This window comes from Lampetra fluviatilis, chromosome 23 (genome assembly GCF_964198595.1).
Source record: "Lampetra fluviatilis chromosome 23, kcLamFluv1.1, whole genome shotgun sequence".
NCBI classification, from domain to species: Eukaryota; Metazoa; Chordata; class Hyperoartia; order Petromyzontiformes; family Petromyzontidae; genus Lampetra; species Lampetra fluviatilis.
In genome coordinates, this window is record NC_136297.1 from 10,460,515 (window position 1) to 10,476,314 (window position 15,800).

Here is a 15,800-nt window from a genome sequence, read left to right on the forward strand (position 1 = left end):
TTGCCTCCGATACGTCGTGATTTATTATTTTATTTTATTTCCATTATTACTTTTATTAACTTTTAATTTTATTTTTTTACCTACGTGACTTTACCGCAAAAAACCTAAGCGTATGTTAGACTGTGGTTAGGGTCTGTTTAGGAGTAGGCTGGGGTGAGGGTTAACTTTGGGGTATGCTGGGGATAGGGTCAGGCTGGGTTAGGGGTAGGCTGGGTAGGGGTTTAGGCTGCGGTTGGGCCACGCTGTGAGAGGGTTAGGGTAGGCAGGGCCGGATTAAGATTGTGTAGGCCCCTGGGCTAAAGGATACTGTGAGGCCCCCAGTCATATTTTCAAAAGGAAAACAAAGTTTAAGAAAAAGAAAATTTATTTTTACAAGGCTCACAACAAACAAAATTGGGCATGCACAAGTGAACTCACTTTTCACTGAAATCTTGACTTAAAGCTTTCGTGACTGCAGCATATTCATATCCTTGAGCCATTCGGTAAAGTCCCGTAGATAGGTTCAAAGAAAAGAACAAAAATAACAAACAAAAAACCTATCTACGTGACTTTACCGAAAGACTCAAGAAAAAACTTTTCACTTAATTCTCTGGAGGCCCTCCAGCTTACTGGAGACACTATAGCCCCCTAAAGCCCCCACGCCTTGACCCGGGTAGGGCTGTGGTTGGGTGAGGGTGGGGCAGAGGTCGCAACCGGGTACCCGATACCCGTACCCTACCCGATACCCGGCTACCCGTACCCGGCCGGGTACGGGTACGGGTACCCGTTTGCGACCCTGGTGCGGCCGGGTCCAGGTACGGGTAGGCCGTGAGTCACTGGTGAGTAACCGTTTGTCACTCATTTCGGGTAGGGTACGGGTACGGGTAGGGAACGGGTACCCGTACCCGGCGGGGTACGGGTACGGGTACCCATTTGCGACCCTGGTGCGGCCGGGTACGGGTACGGGTAATGAGTCAAAACCCGTTCGCGACCTCTGGGGTGGGGTTAGGGTCGGGGGGGGGTCGGAATCCAACTCGAGTCTTTTGTGCGTCTCTGGCCTTCCCCCAATCAGGGACGTCACGGCGTTTGTCGAGCGAGCAATTCAATATTCATCTCCACTGGAGCCCCGATTTCGCCCCGTGATCACAACTGCGACTCGAACACCGCCTCGTTTAATTCACCCCTCAATTATTAATGTCGTTAAAAAAAGAAAAACACTCACGCACGCACGCACACACGCTCGCATCCACACACGCACGCACACACAGCAAAGACAAAGGTCCCCCCGTTGTAGCCTTTGACGGACTGTTGGGGCCTGAGAGTTGCACCTACGAAGGCCGGCATTGTGGCACACGAGGGGTGGCTGATCGGGACCACGCCCGGCCGCCTTTGTCTCCCCAGTGGTGATGTTTTACGCAAAGCACCAGCTACTCATTTGAGGCTGAGTCGACCTCGGGGAGGCCCATAACCTGTTCAGATAATCGTCACCGGTGTTGGCCGCGTGCGGGAATTGACCTCACGGGATGCATAGCGCAGCGCGCTAACCGCTGCACCACCGCTCAGCACACAAAGACACACGCACGCTCACACGGTGGCGGATGTTGGTGGTGTGGTTGTGGTGGTGGTGGTTGTGGTAGTGATTGTGGTGGTGGTTGTGGTAGTGATGGTGGTTGGTGGTGGTTGTGGTGGGTGCTGGCGGTGTGGTGGTGGTGGTAGTGATGGTTGTGATGGTGGTGGTGGTTGTGGTAGTGATGGTGGTTGGTGGTGGTTGTGGTGGGTGTTGGTGGCGTGGTTGTGTTGGTTGTGTGGTTGTGATGGGTGTTGGTGGTGTGGTTGTAGTGGTAGTAGTAGTGGTGGTTGTGGTAGTGATGGTGGTTGGTGGTGGTTGGGATGGGTGTTGTGGTTGTGGTGGGTGTTGGTGGTGTGGTTGTAGTGGTAGTAGTAGTGGTGGTTGTGGTAGTGATGGTGGTTGGTGGTGGTTGGGATGGGTGTTGTGGTTGTGGTGGGTGTTGGTGGTGTGGTCGTAGTGGTAGTAGTAGTGGTGGTTGTGGTAGTGATGGTGGTTGGTGGTGGTTGGGATGGGTGTTGTGGTTGTGGTGGGTGTCGGTGGTGTGGTTGTGGTGGGTGTTGGTGTTGGTGGTGGTGGTTGTGCAATGCGTGTGGAGCTCCGTGCTGCGCATGAACGACGACTAAGATCTGTGGCGACACAGGCGAGGAGAGAGACTCTCTCTTGCCACGACACATCCACTCGCACCGCAAGAGTCGCATTCTCGTCCGTCAACCGGCGCGCTCTCTAAACATCGTGGTTGCATTATGACTGCAGGTATTGCGGTCTATTCAAACATGACTCCTTGTAAAAAGGTGTCAGTTTTGTTGCCAGATAGAAGGGTAAAGAACCAATTATCATCGTGGTTGTTGTTGTCCGGAAGCTTTCGTCTCACCCGCAGGGCGGGGTCCCGGTAGGGTGACCCTCACCCCCCCCACCCCCCGGGGGGTGACCCTCACCCCCCCGGCGTTTGGGGGGAGCGGTGGTGCCGTGGTTAGCGAGCACCGTAGCTACGAACCCCGGCGACGCGAGTTTGGTGACCGCCCGCGGCCACCGTCAGTGGTGGGCATCTGAACTCGGCCTCTGTGCTCTGTGCAGACAGCGTCACGAGTTCCTGAACTACCAACAACAATCTGGGTGGCAGTTCCCTTGGGTCACCAGCAAATAAATGTGCGCGTGCGTTGCGTGCGTGTGTGTCGGTGAGTGGCGATTCTCTGAACCGGGCCTGGGCCTCTCCTAGGTCGACTCGGCCTCAAATGAGTACCTGGTGCGGTGTGCAAACCTCGCCGCTAGGGAGACAAAGGCGGCCGGGCGTGGTGCTGGTCACCCACCCCCCCCCCCCCCTCGTGTGCCACAATGCCGCCCTTCGTAGGTGCTACTCGCTAACAGCACTTGCCCCAACAGTCTGCTGAGGCTATACGGGGGGGGGGAACCTTTGTCTTTGTATATATGTGTACGTGTGTGGGAGTCTGCGCGTGTGCACGTGGACTCGCCCTCCTCATGAATGATTGAATGGCGAATGAGTTAGCGGATTAATTAGCGAACGCCTCAAGAAGCTGCCGGCGTTGCAGGCGAAGCGTGAATCTCCCCCGAGGGGATGATGCGAGGGGGTCGGGCTGGTGGGGGGGGGGGGTGACGGGAGAGGGGGTCACACCGGGGTCTGTGCCATTATGGCCCCGAAAAACGCAATTCGTCAAAAGACAAATGAGGCCATTGTATGGGGTGAGCGTTGTTAGCGAGCACCTATTAAGGCCGGCGGTGCTGTCGTGGTATGTGGGGGGGGGGGGCACGCACGTCACGCACGCCTTTGTATCCCCAGTGCTGCTGCCGTGGCCATCACGATGTGGCGTCGTCGAGGGCCGCTGATTTTGTCGCGTCGTTATTTTTGGCTCAGTCGACCTAGGTGACACTGACTATGACGTCGTCATACCACCGTGATCGTGGCGACGGGTCGATGGCGCCGACGAAGATGGCGACGAGGCCGACGATGACTCTTGTCGCTTGCGACTACGGCGCGTGGCGACGCTGACGAGGGGCGATAACGATGACCTCGTTCTTGATGGCGACGATGGCGATGGCGATAACGACGGCGACGATGACGACGATGATGACGATGGCGACGACGACGATGACGACGATGGCGACGATGGCGACGATGACGGTGATGACGACGGCGATGACGACGATGACGGCGATGACGACGATGACGATGACGATGATGGCGATGACGACGATGACGATGATGATGACGATGACGATGACGGCGATGACGATGACGACGATGACGACGATGACGATGACGGCGATGACGACGATGACGACGATGATGACGATGATGACAATGACGATGAAGGCGATGACGATGACGACGATGATGACGATGACAACGATGACGACAATGACGACAATGACGATGACGACGATGACGACGATGATGATGACGACGATGACGACGACGACGTGGCACGACTGGCGAGCGATTGGAGCGAGCGTATCGAGCCGTGCCGACCTTGCGAGGTCACGGATCGCAGTGGTTTTTATTTCCCTTCGGGAAGTCGAGATCCCAGCTGTCTGAGCCGATCTCCAGTGACCCCCCCCCCTTCTCTCCTTTCTCCCCTGGGGGCGGGAAGGGGGGCCCACACCCCCCACCCCTCGCACCCCCATCACCGTCTTTGACCTCTCTCCTCGTGTCTCTCTCCGCAATCTCTTTGTCCACCTCCTCTCTCTCTGTGTGTCTCTCTCGTGTTCCGACTGTCCCGCCCGACTCTCTCTGCTCCCCTTGTCCGGCCGGCAGAGTGAGACGTGCGAAGAGACAGAGACCCAGACAGATAGACAGACAGAGAGACAGAGAGACAGAAACCCAGACAGACAGACAGAGAGACAGACAGAGAGACAGAGAGACAGAGACCCAGACAGAGACCCAGACAGAGAGACAGAGAGACAGAGAGACAGACAGAGAGACAGAGAGACAGAAACCCAGACAGACAGACAGAGAGACAGACAGACAGAGAGACAGAGAGACAGACATACAGACAGAGAGACAGAGAGGTACGGAGATACGGACGGAGAGAGAGAGTCAGAGGCAGATGCAAAGGGACAGACAGATTGAGACATCCTCCAGAGAGATATGCGAACAAAAGAGAGAGAGAGAAAAATAGAGACGCGGACACTTCATGGAAATCCCTGCTGCTACTCAACGGAACGTGATGAATCTTTACCCACACCCCTCCCCCTCTCACTCCCTCCCTCCCTCCCCAACCCACATCCCATCACCACTACTACCTCCCCTCCAACGCCATCACCTCGTGTGTGAATCAATGTGAAGCTGTTAGCTGTGCCCCTCAAAGCAGCCTACCCCCCCCCCCACGTCTCATGGGGGAAAAACTAAAAATTTGTGATGTCTCTTTTTTTTTGTCATCGAAAACTTTCGCCTGACCAGGCACGGATCAAGGATGAGGTGAAGGTTAATGGTGGCGATGGTGGTGATGGTTATGGTGGTAGTGGTGACGGTGGTGATAGTGGTGATGATGGTGATGGTGGGAGTGGTAATGGTAGTGATAGTGGTGATTGATGGTGGCGGTGGTGATGGTGGCTGTGGTGATGGTCGTGAAAGTGATGATGGTAGTGATAGTGGTGATGGTGGTTGTGGCAATGGTGGTGGTGGTGATGGTGGCAGTGTTGATGGTAGTGAAAGTGGTGATGGTGGCGATGGTGATGGTGGGAGTGGTGATGGTAGTGATAGTGGTGATGGTGGTTGTGGCAATGGTGGCGGTGGTGATGGTGGCAGTGGTGATGGTCGTGATAGTGGTGATGGTGGCAATGGTGGCAGTGGTGATGGTCGTGATCGTGGTGATCGTGGTGATGGTGGCGGTGGTGATGGTCGTGATCGTGGTGATGGTGGCGATGGTGGCGGTGGTGATGGTCGTGATCGTGGTGATGGTGGCGATGGTGGCGGTGGTGATGGTCGTGATCGTGGTGATGGTGGCGATGGTGGCAGTGGTGATGGTCGTGATCGTGGTGATGGTGGCGATGGTGGCGGTGGTGATGGTCGTGATCGTGGTGATGGTGGTGATGGTGGCAGTGGTGATGGTCGTGATCGTGGTGATGGTGGCGATGGTGGCGGTGGTCAGCACGCTGTGCTAGGATCCCTGTTACCCGAGTTCGATTCCCGCTCACCGCCAACATCGGTGATGATTATCTGAAACGGTGCTGGGCTTCCTCTAGGTCGACTCGGCCTCAAAAGACTACCTTGTGCAGTGTGTAAACAATACCACTGGGAAGACAAAGGCGGCCGGGGAATAGTGCTGGCCACCCACCCCTTCGTGTGCCGTGCCGGCCTTCATAGGTGCTCGCTAACAGCACTTTGCCTCAACATTCTGATAAGGCTACACGGGAGATCTTTGTCTTTGCTGACATTGGGAGGTTGACAGCAGTGTTGGTGAGGTGTTACACCACAACCATAATCATCAACATCGTCATAGATGTCACCACAACAATAATTTAAATGCTCAATCGTGATTTAAGATGATGATTGTAGCCATATAGTCAGTGATGACAGTTATGATTGTTGTGTGACATTCACGACGATCATGATCATGACGATTGTGGTGGAGATGTTGATAATAATCATGATGACGATGACGATGATTGTGGTGGAGAAATTGATGACGATCATGATGTCAATGACGACAATGATAGCGGTGAAGACATTGACCACGATCATGATGATGACGACGATTGCGGTGTAGACATTGATGACGATCACGATGATGACGACAATGATTGCGGTGTAGACATTGATGACGATCATGATGATGACGATGATGATTGCGGTGGACAGATTGATGACGATCATGATGATGACGACGATGATTGCGGTGTAGACATTTACGACGACTACGACGACGTGGCGACAGATCGTGGCGATGATAAAGCCCGCCGTGAGCTTGATCTGAATGCCAGCTGGAGAGAGAGACACACAGAGAGCGGGGGGGCAGGGGAAGAGAGAGACAGACAGAGGGGGGGCAGGGGAAGAGAGCGAGAGAGACACACAGAGAGTGGGGGGGGGCAGGGGAAGAGAGTGAGAGAGACACACAGAGAGGGGGGGGGCAGGGGAAGAGAGAGAGAGACAGAGAGGGGGGGCAGGGGAAGAGAGCGAGAGAGACACACAGAGAGGGGGGGCAGGGGAAGAGAGAGAGAGAGACACACAGAGAGGGAAAGAGAGAGAGGAGGGGGAGGGAGAGATACGAATGTGACAAAGCTCAGAACGAGAGGGAAGAACACGGCGCTTATCCGTCCGTCCGTCCGCACGCCCGAAATAACCGTGCCGCTCTCCTCCCCCCCCCGTCTCTCTCACCACTCTTTTTAAAATGAGGTTGTCACAGAAAGTGAAACGTGTAATTATTCGTATTATTCTTATACGTCGCGCGAAGCGATGGCGGTCTCGCGGTTCGACTCCACGAGACGCTCTCCAGTTGCTGGAGGGCATGCGGTTGGCCACGTACGGTGCGTAAGAAGTTCAACATGCGTGCGCGTCGAATTTCGTTCGCACCGTACGTACCCTACCATGCTAAGGGGAGGTGCGTGCGTGCGCGCGTGTGTGTGTGGGGGAGCGCTATGAACCCGGCGACCTGAGTTCCGATTCCAGCACACGGCCAACACGAGTGATGATTATCTGAACCGGTCCTGGGCCTCCCCTAGGTCGGTTGAGCCTATAATGGGTACGTGGGGCGGTGTGTAATCATCGCAATAAGGAGACAAAGGCGGTCGGGCGTGGTGCTGGCCACCCACCCCCTCGTGTGCTGTGCTCGCTAACAGCACTTGCCCCAAGAGTCTGCTGAGACTATACAACAAGGGGGATCTTTGTAATTTGTCTTGATGCACTGCAATGAGTGGAGCTCTGGGCAGTTTACACACAGAGCGACTCGGCAGAGTTGGGAGCGCAGGTGGTGCATCTGTCGGTCAGCTCAGCCAGTCAACTCGTGGCACCACCTGGGTCTGTACCGTGACCTCCTGCCAGCAGCGAGCCTTCGACACTTCACGTGGCCTCAACGTGCACATGGCCTGGCACAGGCGCCGTGGTGACGTCACCGCCACTTAGTGGCGAATGGCGGTTGTTGTTGTGCTGATGGTGGTGGTGCTGGTGGTGCTGGTGGTGCTAGTGGTGGTGCTAGTGGTGCTAGTGGTGGTGCTAGTGGTGGTGGTGGTGATGCTGGTGGTGGTACTGGTGGTGGTGCTGGTAGTGGTGCTGGTGGTGGTGCTGGTGGTGGTGGTGCTGGTGGTGGTGCTGGTGGTGGTGCTGGTGGTGGTGGTGCTGGTGGTGGTGCTGGTGGTGGTGGTGCTGGTGGTGGTGGTGCTGGTGGTGGTGGTGCTGGTGGTGGTGGTGCTGGTGGTGCTAGTGGTGGTGCTAGTGGTGGTGCTAGTGGTGGTGCTGGTGGTGGGGCTGTTGGTTGTGGTAGTGGCGGTGGTATTGAGGGTGGTATTGGTGGTGGTAGTGGCACGCAATAGCCTCGAAGTGCACCTAGCCTGGCACAGGCGCCGTGGTGACGTCCGCCGCCACTCAGTGGCAAACAGCGGTTGTTGTTGTTGTGTATAAGAGAGTGGTGGCGCAGCGGTTAGCGCACACCGCGCCATGAACCCGGCGACCCTCGTTTGATTTCCTGCTCACGGCCAGTGTCTCAATCGGCGCCCGCGAGAATCACGGAGCCTGAGAGGGAACGCCCCCCGCGGAGATGGAGCGATGAAATCAGCTCCGTGCGCAGGCTGGCGGCGGCCTGCAGAGGCCTTCATCCAGCGGCGATGTGTTTGTGTGTGATGCGTTGTGTGTGATGTGTTTGTGTGTGATGTGTTTTTGTGTGATGCGTTGTGTGTGATGTGTTTGTGTGTGATGTGTTTGTGTGTGATGCGTTGTGTGTGATGTGTTTGTGTGTGATGTGTTTGTGTGTGATGCGTTGTGTGTGATGTGTTTGTGTGTGATGCGTTGTGTGTGATGTGTTTGTGTGTGATGTGTTTTTGTGTGATGCGTTGTGTGTGATGTGTTTGTGTGTGATGTGTTTGTGTGTGATGCGTTGTGTGTGATGTGTTTGTGTGTGATGTGTTTTTGTGTGATGCGTTGTGTGTGATGTGTTTGTGTGTGATGTGTTTGTGTGTGATGCGTTGTGTGTGATGTGTTTGTGTGTGATGTGTTTTTGTGTGATGCGTTGTGTGTGATGTGTTTGTGTGTGATGTGTTTGTGTGTGATGCGTTGTGTGTGATGTGTTTGTGTGTGATGTGTTTTTGTGTGATGCGTTGTGTGTGATGTGTTTGTGTGTGATGTGTTTGTGTGTGATGCGTTGTGTGTGATGTGTTTGTGTGTGATGTGTTTTTGTGTGATGCGTTGTGTGTGATGTGTTGTGTGTGATGTGTTTGTGTGTGATGCGTTGTGTGTGATGTGTTTGTGTGTGATGTGTTTGTGTGTGATGCGTTGTGTGTGATGCGTTGTGTGTGATGTGATGTGTTTGTGTGTGATGCGTTGTGTGTGATGTGTTTGTGTGTGATGTGTTTGTGTGTGATGTGTTTGTGTGTGATGTGTTTGTGTGTGATGTGTTTGTGTGTGATGCGTTGTGTGTGATGTGTTTGTGTGTGATGTGTTTGTGTGTGATGCGTTGCGTGTGATGTGTTTGTGTGTGATGTGGTTGCGTGTGATGCGTTGCGTGTGATGTGTTTGTGTGTGATGTGTTTGTGTGTGATGCGTTGTGTGTGATGTGTTTGTGTGTGATGTGTTGTGTGTGATGCGTTGTGTGTGATGTGTTTGTGTGTGATGCGTTGTGCTCGCATCAGATCATCGCGTATCAGCCTTACGGGAAGTCCGTGGACTGGTGGGCGTTTGGAGTTCTTCTGTACGAGATGCTGGCTGGACAGGTGCTCACCAGCACACCTCTACAACACCTCCACAACACCTGTACAACACCTCTACAACACCTGTAGCAACCCACACCTGTACAACACCTCTACAACACCTGTACAACACCTGCACCACCCCACACCTCTACAACACCTCCACAACACCTGTACATCACCTCTACAACACCTGTACAACACCTGCACCACTCATCACCTGTACTACTCATTACCTGTACCACCCCACACCTGCACCACTCATCACCTGCACCTCTCATCACCTGCACCACTCATCACCTGTGCCACCCCACACCTGCACCACTGAACGTCATCACCCTCCCGTGTTGATGGACTGGGTGATGGTGACGATGATGATGCCGCTGATGTCGCTGATGACGATGATGCCACTGATGCTGCTGATGATGCCGCTGATGACGATGATGATGTCGTGCAGCCGCCGTTTGACGGGGAGGACGAGGAGGAGCTGTTCCAGTCCATCATGGAGCACAGCGTCTCCTACCCCAAGGCCATGTCCCGCGAGGCGGTGTCCATCTGCAAAGGGGTGCGTGTCTCCGTGTCCCCGTGTCCCCGTGTTTCCCTGTCTCCGTGTCTCCCTGTCCCCGTGTCCCCGTGTCCCCGTGTCCCCATCTCCCCGTGTCCCCGTGTCCCCGTGTCCCCATCTCCCCATGTCTCCGTGTCCCCTTGTCTCCCTGTCCCCGTGTCTCCGTGTCCCCGTGTCTCCCTGTCCCCGTGTCTCCGTGTCCCCGTGTCCCCATCTCCCCATGTCCCCGTGTCTCCGTGTCTCCGTGTCCCCGTGTCTCCCTGTCCCCGTGTCTCCGTGTCTCCGTGTCTCCCTGTCCCCATGTCCCCGTGTCCCCTTGTCCCCGTGTCTCCGTGTCTCGGAAGACGGCGCGTGTCCCCGTGTCTCCTTATCCCCGTGGCCCCGTGTATTCTCCAGACTCTAAGAGCACTTTTCCCCCCCTGAGTGTGAGTGTGTGTTACGTCACAACGCGTAGAACTTGATTGACACGCGACACAGGCTTTTTGGGGGGACGCGTCGCGCTATTTCTTCCGAAGCGTCTCACAGTCCCGAGAGAGAGAAGCGCCGGACAATCCACATGGAACCCGATCTCGTCGCTCCATCTCCTCGGTTGTTCGGTCGTCCTCAGTGCTACGGGGTTACAATGTCGAGACACGATGCTCGCGTTGACGCCCTCCTGAAGTTCATCCACCACCACCAACCCACCCCTCCTCCGCCAACCCCCTCCCGTGCCCTTGATGAACGCACCCAGGTGACCCCTCCTGAGAATACGGTGGCCCCCACCCCCCTTTCCTGCCCCCACTCTCCCCCCCCACCCACCTCGTCTATCCGTGCGACCTTCCTCGGGGGGGGGGGGGGGGGTGGAGCACGAGGCTGAGGAAGGGGGGTTTAGGAGGCGTTGGCCGTCACGTGATCAGCACGTGACGGCTGGCACGCGGGAGAGTGAGCGGGGATGACAGGAAGGTCACGGGGGGAGAAGGGGGAGGGGCAGGGGGGGAGCAGGGAGGGGGTCCCTCCATCAACTCCTGGCCCTGACCTCCGAACCTCATCCAGTCCTGACGCGAACCCAGCAGCTCATTATCATCACCATCATCATCATCGTCGCAGTCTTCAAACTGACCCCCAGTCCAAGCCGTCACCTCTCAACTATCCCAGTCTTCACCACGGGCCGAGCTCAACTCTACACCAGCCCCAACCTTAACCCGTAACCTAGCCTAACTCCTAACCCCTGACCTAGCCCAACCATAAACCCCTGACGTAGGCTGATCCTTAATTCATTAACTGGACCGGGAACTTAACCCCTAACCTCGCCTAGCCCTTACACCAACTCTGAACCCTTAACCCCTCACCTAGTTCAACCCTTAACCCAACGCTTCACCCTTAACCCCTAACCTAGTTTAACCCTTAACCCAACTCTAAACCCTCATCCCCTAATCTAGTTTAACCCTTAACCCAACGCTTAACCCTTAATCCCTCACCTAGTTTAACCCTTAACCCAACGTTTAACCCTTAACCCCTCACCTAGTTTAACCCTTAACCCCTCACCTAGTTTAACCCTTAACCCCTCACCTAGTTTAACCCTTAACCCCTCACCTAGTTTAACCCTTAACCCAACGCTTAACCCTTAACCCCTCACCTAGTTTAACCCTTAACCCCTCACCTAGTTTAACCCCTCACCTAGTTGAACCCTTAACCCCTCACCTAGTTTAACCCTTAACCCCTCACCTAGTTTAACCCTTAACCCCTCACCTAGTTTAACCCTTAACCCAACGCTTAACCCTTAACCCCTCACCTAGTTTAACCCTTAACCCCTCACCTAGTTTAACCCCTCACCTAGTTTAACCCTTAACCCCAGCCGAGCCCCCTAGTCCCTGCTGTCCCAGGGCACGCGGGGTTCAGGGCCCCGCACGCGGGGTTCAGGGCGTGCACGCGGGGTTCAGGGCCCCGCACGCGGGCTTCAGGGCGTGCACGCGAGCCCTTTGATGTTGTCTCTGATGAATAATGGAGCGGAGCGCCGAGCAGGTAAAGAGCCGCGCGCCAGGTGAGCAGCTCAGCTCCGCGGGGGGGAGGGGGGAGGGGGGGTCCCTCTCATCCTCCTCCACCTCGCCCCCCCCCACACACATACACAGACACACAGATGCATACACAAAGATACATACGCACACAGGTACATACGCACACATGTATACACACACAGGTACACAGACACATACACACATATACATACACATACATACAGATACATTAAAAAAACAAAGATCCCCCGTATAGCCTTGAAAGACTGTAAGGGCAAGTGCTGTTAGCGAGCACCTATGAAGGCCGGAACGGCACGCGAGGCGGTGGGTGGCCAGCACCACGCCCGACCGCCTTTGTCTCCCCAGTGGCGATGTTTACACACCGCACCAGGTACTAATTTGAGGCTGAGTCGACCGAGGGGTGGCCCAGGACCGGTTCAGATAATCGTCACTGGTGTTGGCCGTGAGCGGGAATCGAACTCGGGTCGCCAGGGTCCATAGCGCAGCGCACTAAACCATTGACACAGACACACACACACACACACCCCACACACACACCCCACACACACACACCCCACACACACACATGGCCCCATACACACACACACCCCACACACACACCCCACACGCCCCACACACAAACACACCCCACACACACACATGTCCCCACACACACAGACCCCACACACACACACCACACACACACACCCCACACACACACACCCCACACACACACACCCCACACGCCCCACACACACCCACCCCACACGCCCCACACACACAGACCCCACACACACACAACCCACACACACACACCCCACATACACACTCCACACACACAACCCACACACACACACACCCCACACACACCCCACACACCCGAAGTCCCCATACAAAGACACACACAGACACACACCGACGCACACACACCGACGCACACACACACACACCGACGCACACCGACGCACACACACCGACGCACACACACACACCGACGCACACACACACACCGACGCACACACACACACACCGACACACACACACCGACGCACACACACACACACAGACACACACCGACGCACACACACCGACGCACACACACACACCGACGCACACACACACACACCGACGCACGTGATGTACTCGAGCATTTGCCACACTTACACGGCCGTCGTGCCGCCCACGCAGAGCCACGGGGGGTTGGGAGGAGAGTCGGGGCCGTGGGGATGGAGTTGGGGGGTGGAGGGAGGTAGGGGGTGGTGGTGATGGAGTTGGGGGGGGGGGTATGGGGGGGTGTTGATGGAGTGGGGGGGGGGTGTGATTGGTCCATTGAAACTCTCGCACAAAACTACCCCCCCCGTGGCACCATCAGCACCACGCGGTCATCTGTGAGCGCTCAGCTCCCCGAGTCCAGATCCCGGTGGCGTTACGCAATCTCCAATGGGATGCCAAAGAGCGCCATCGACCTTGCCGTGCCGCCCGCTCACGACAATCGATTCCAGTTGATTCCACCCCCCCCCCCTCCCCGTAGCGATCGCTCCGTCTATTCTTATCGCGCAGCTCCGAGAAACCGAATCTCTCCACGTTTCCATACCGCTCGCCCGCCCGCGTCCGGCCCACCCGAAACGCAACGTTTTCCGGGGTCGTGTCCGACGTTTCGCGCCGCGAACCACGGCAAGCTGCTTTGTCCGGAGCCCGAATGAGCGACGTGGCCGTTTGCTCGATGCTTATGAGCCGATTGGCATCAGCCCCCCCCCCCCCCCTCGAGGGTTCGGGTAGCCAAAGCACCTGAATATGATGAAGGGCGACACACGGCACACGAGGGGGGTTGGTGTCACTGGCACCACGCCCGACCGCCTTTGTCTCCCCGCAGTGAGTGCCGACGCTTACACACCGCACCAGATGCCCTTTGGAGACTGAGGCGACCTATTTTGTAGCCGCAAGCCCGGTTCGGATAATCGTCACTCACTGACAAAGACAAAGATCTTCGCGAGTAGCACCGATACTCATCGACACGCGCACACGCGTATTGATTAGCTGGTGGCCCACCAACCACGATCACTGCCACAACCACCACTTTCACCACCATCATTGCCACAACCACCATCACTACCACAATCACCACCAACAACCACCATCACTGCCACAACCACCACTTTCACCACCATCATTGCCACAACCACCATCACTACCACAATCACCACCAACAACCACCATCACTGCCACAACCACCACTTTCACCACCATCATTGCCACAACCACCACCACCATCACTACCACAATCACCACCAACAACCACCATCACTGCCACAACCACCACTTTCACCACCATCATTACCACAACCACCACCACCATCACTACCACAATCACCACCAACAACCACCATCACTGCCACAACCACCACTTTCACCACCATCATTACCACAACCACCACCACCATCACTACCACAATCACCACCAACAACCACCATCACTGCCACAACCACCACTTTCACCACCATCATTACCACAACCACCACCACCATCACTACCACAATCACCACCAACAACCACCATCACTGCCACAACCACCACTTTCACCACCATCATTACCACAACCACCATCACTACCACAATCACCACCAACAACCACCATCTCTGCCACAACCACCACCATCACTACCACAACCACCACTACCACCACCATCACAACCACAACCACCACCACCATCACTACCACAACCAACCACCAACCACCATCACTGCCACAACCACCACTACCACCACCATCACAACCACCACCTTAAACCATCACTACCACAACCGACACTAGCTCAACAACTAGCACAACCACCACCATAACCATCGCAACTACCACAACCACCACTACCAACACAACTGCCACGACAACCGCCAGCACAACCACCACCACAACCACCACTTCCACCACCGCCACCACCACCACATAACCACCACTCCTAAATCCCATCCCATGTATATGCGGATGACACTACATTTACATTTCATTAAAATTGGATGTGGGGCTTTCCAGCGTCACGCTTGGCCGATCTCCAAAAAACAGCGGTTGCTGTCCAATAACGAGCTACGGCTGTGCAGAGCGCCAACAATGAGCTTCTGCTGCTTCTGCTGCTGCTGCTGCTACTGCTGGTGCTCCTGCTGCTGCTACTACTGCTCCTGCTGCTGCTACTGCTACTGCTGCTACTGCTGCTGCTCCTGCTGCTGCTACTGCTACTGCTGCTACTGCTGCTGCTCCTGCTGCTGCTGCTGCTACTGCTGCTACTGCTGCTGCTGCTGCTGCTGCTCCTGCTGCTGCTACTGCTACTGCTGCTACTGCTGCTGCTCCTGCTGCTGCTACTGCTACTGCTGCTACTGCTGCTGCTCCTGCTGCTACTGCTGCTCCTGCTGCTGCTGCTGCTCCTGCTGCTACTGCTGCTGCTCCTGCTGCTACTGCTGCTGCTGCTGCTGCTACTGCTGCTCCTGCTGCTGCTGCTCCTGCTGCTGCTGCTCCTGCTGCTACTGCTACTGCTGCTACTGCTGCTGCTGCTGCTGCTCCTGCTGCTGCTGCTGCTCCTGCTGCTACTGCTACTGCTGCTACTGCTGCTGCTGCTCCTGCTGCTGCTCCTGCTGCTGCTGCTGCTCCTGCTGCTGCTGCTGCTCCTGCTGCTGCTGCTGCTCCTGCTGCTGCTGCTGCTGCTACTGCTGCTGCTGCTGCTGCTCCTGCTGCTGCTGCTCCTGCTGCTACTGCTACTGCTGCTGCTACTGCTGCTGCTGCTGCTCCTGCTGCTGCTGCTGCTGCTGCTGCTCCTGCTGCTGCTGCTCCTGCTGCTGCTGCTGCTGCTG

General features: G+C 56.0%; 1 protein-coding gene across 1 annotated transcript in view; it reads left to right on the top strand.

Moving 5' to 3' along the window:
- LOC144940781 (protein kinase C alpha type-like) overlaps window positions 1–15,800 on the top strand; it is an 87,766-nt gene that overhangs the window by 65,109 nt on the left and 6,857 nt on the right. The window contains 2 exon segments of the mRNA XM_078867182.1: window positions 9,344–9,424; window positions 9,858–9,965. Of these exon segments, the coding sequence (XP_078723308.1) occupies window positions 9,344–9,424; window positions 9,858–9,965 (189 nt within the window).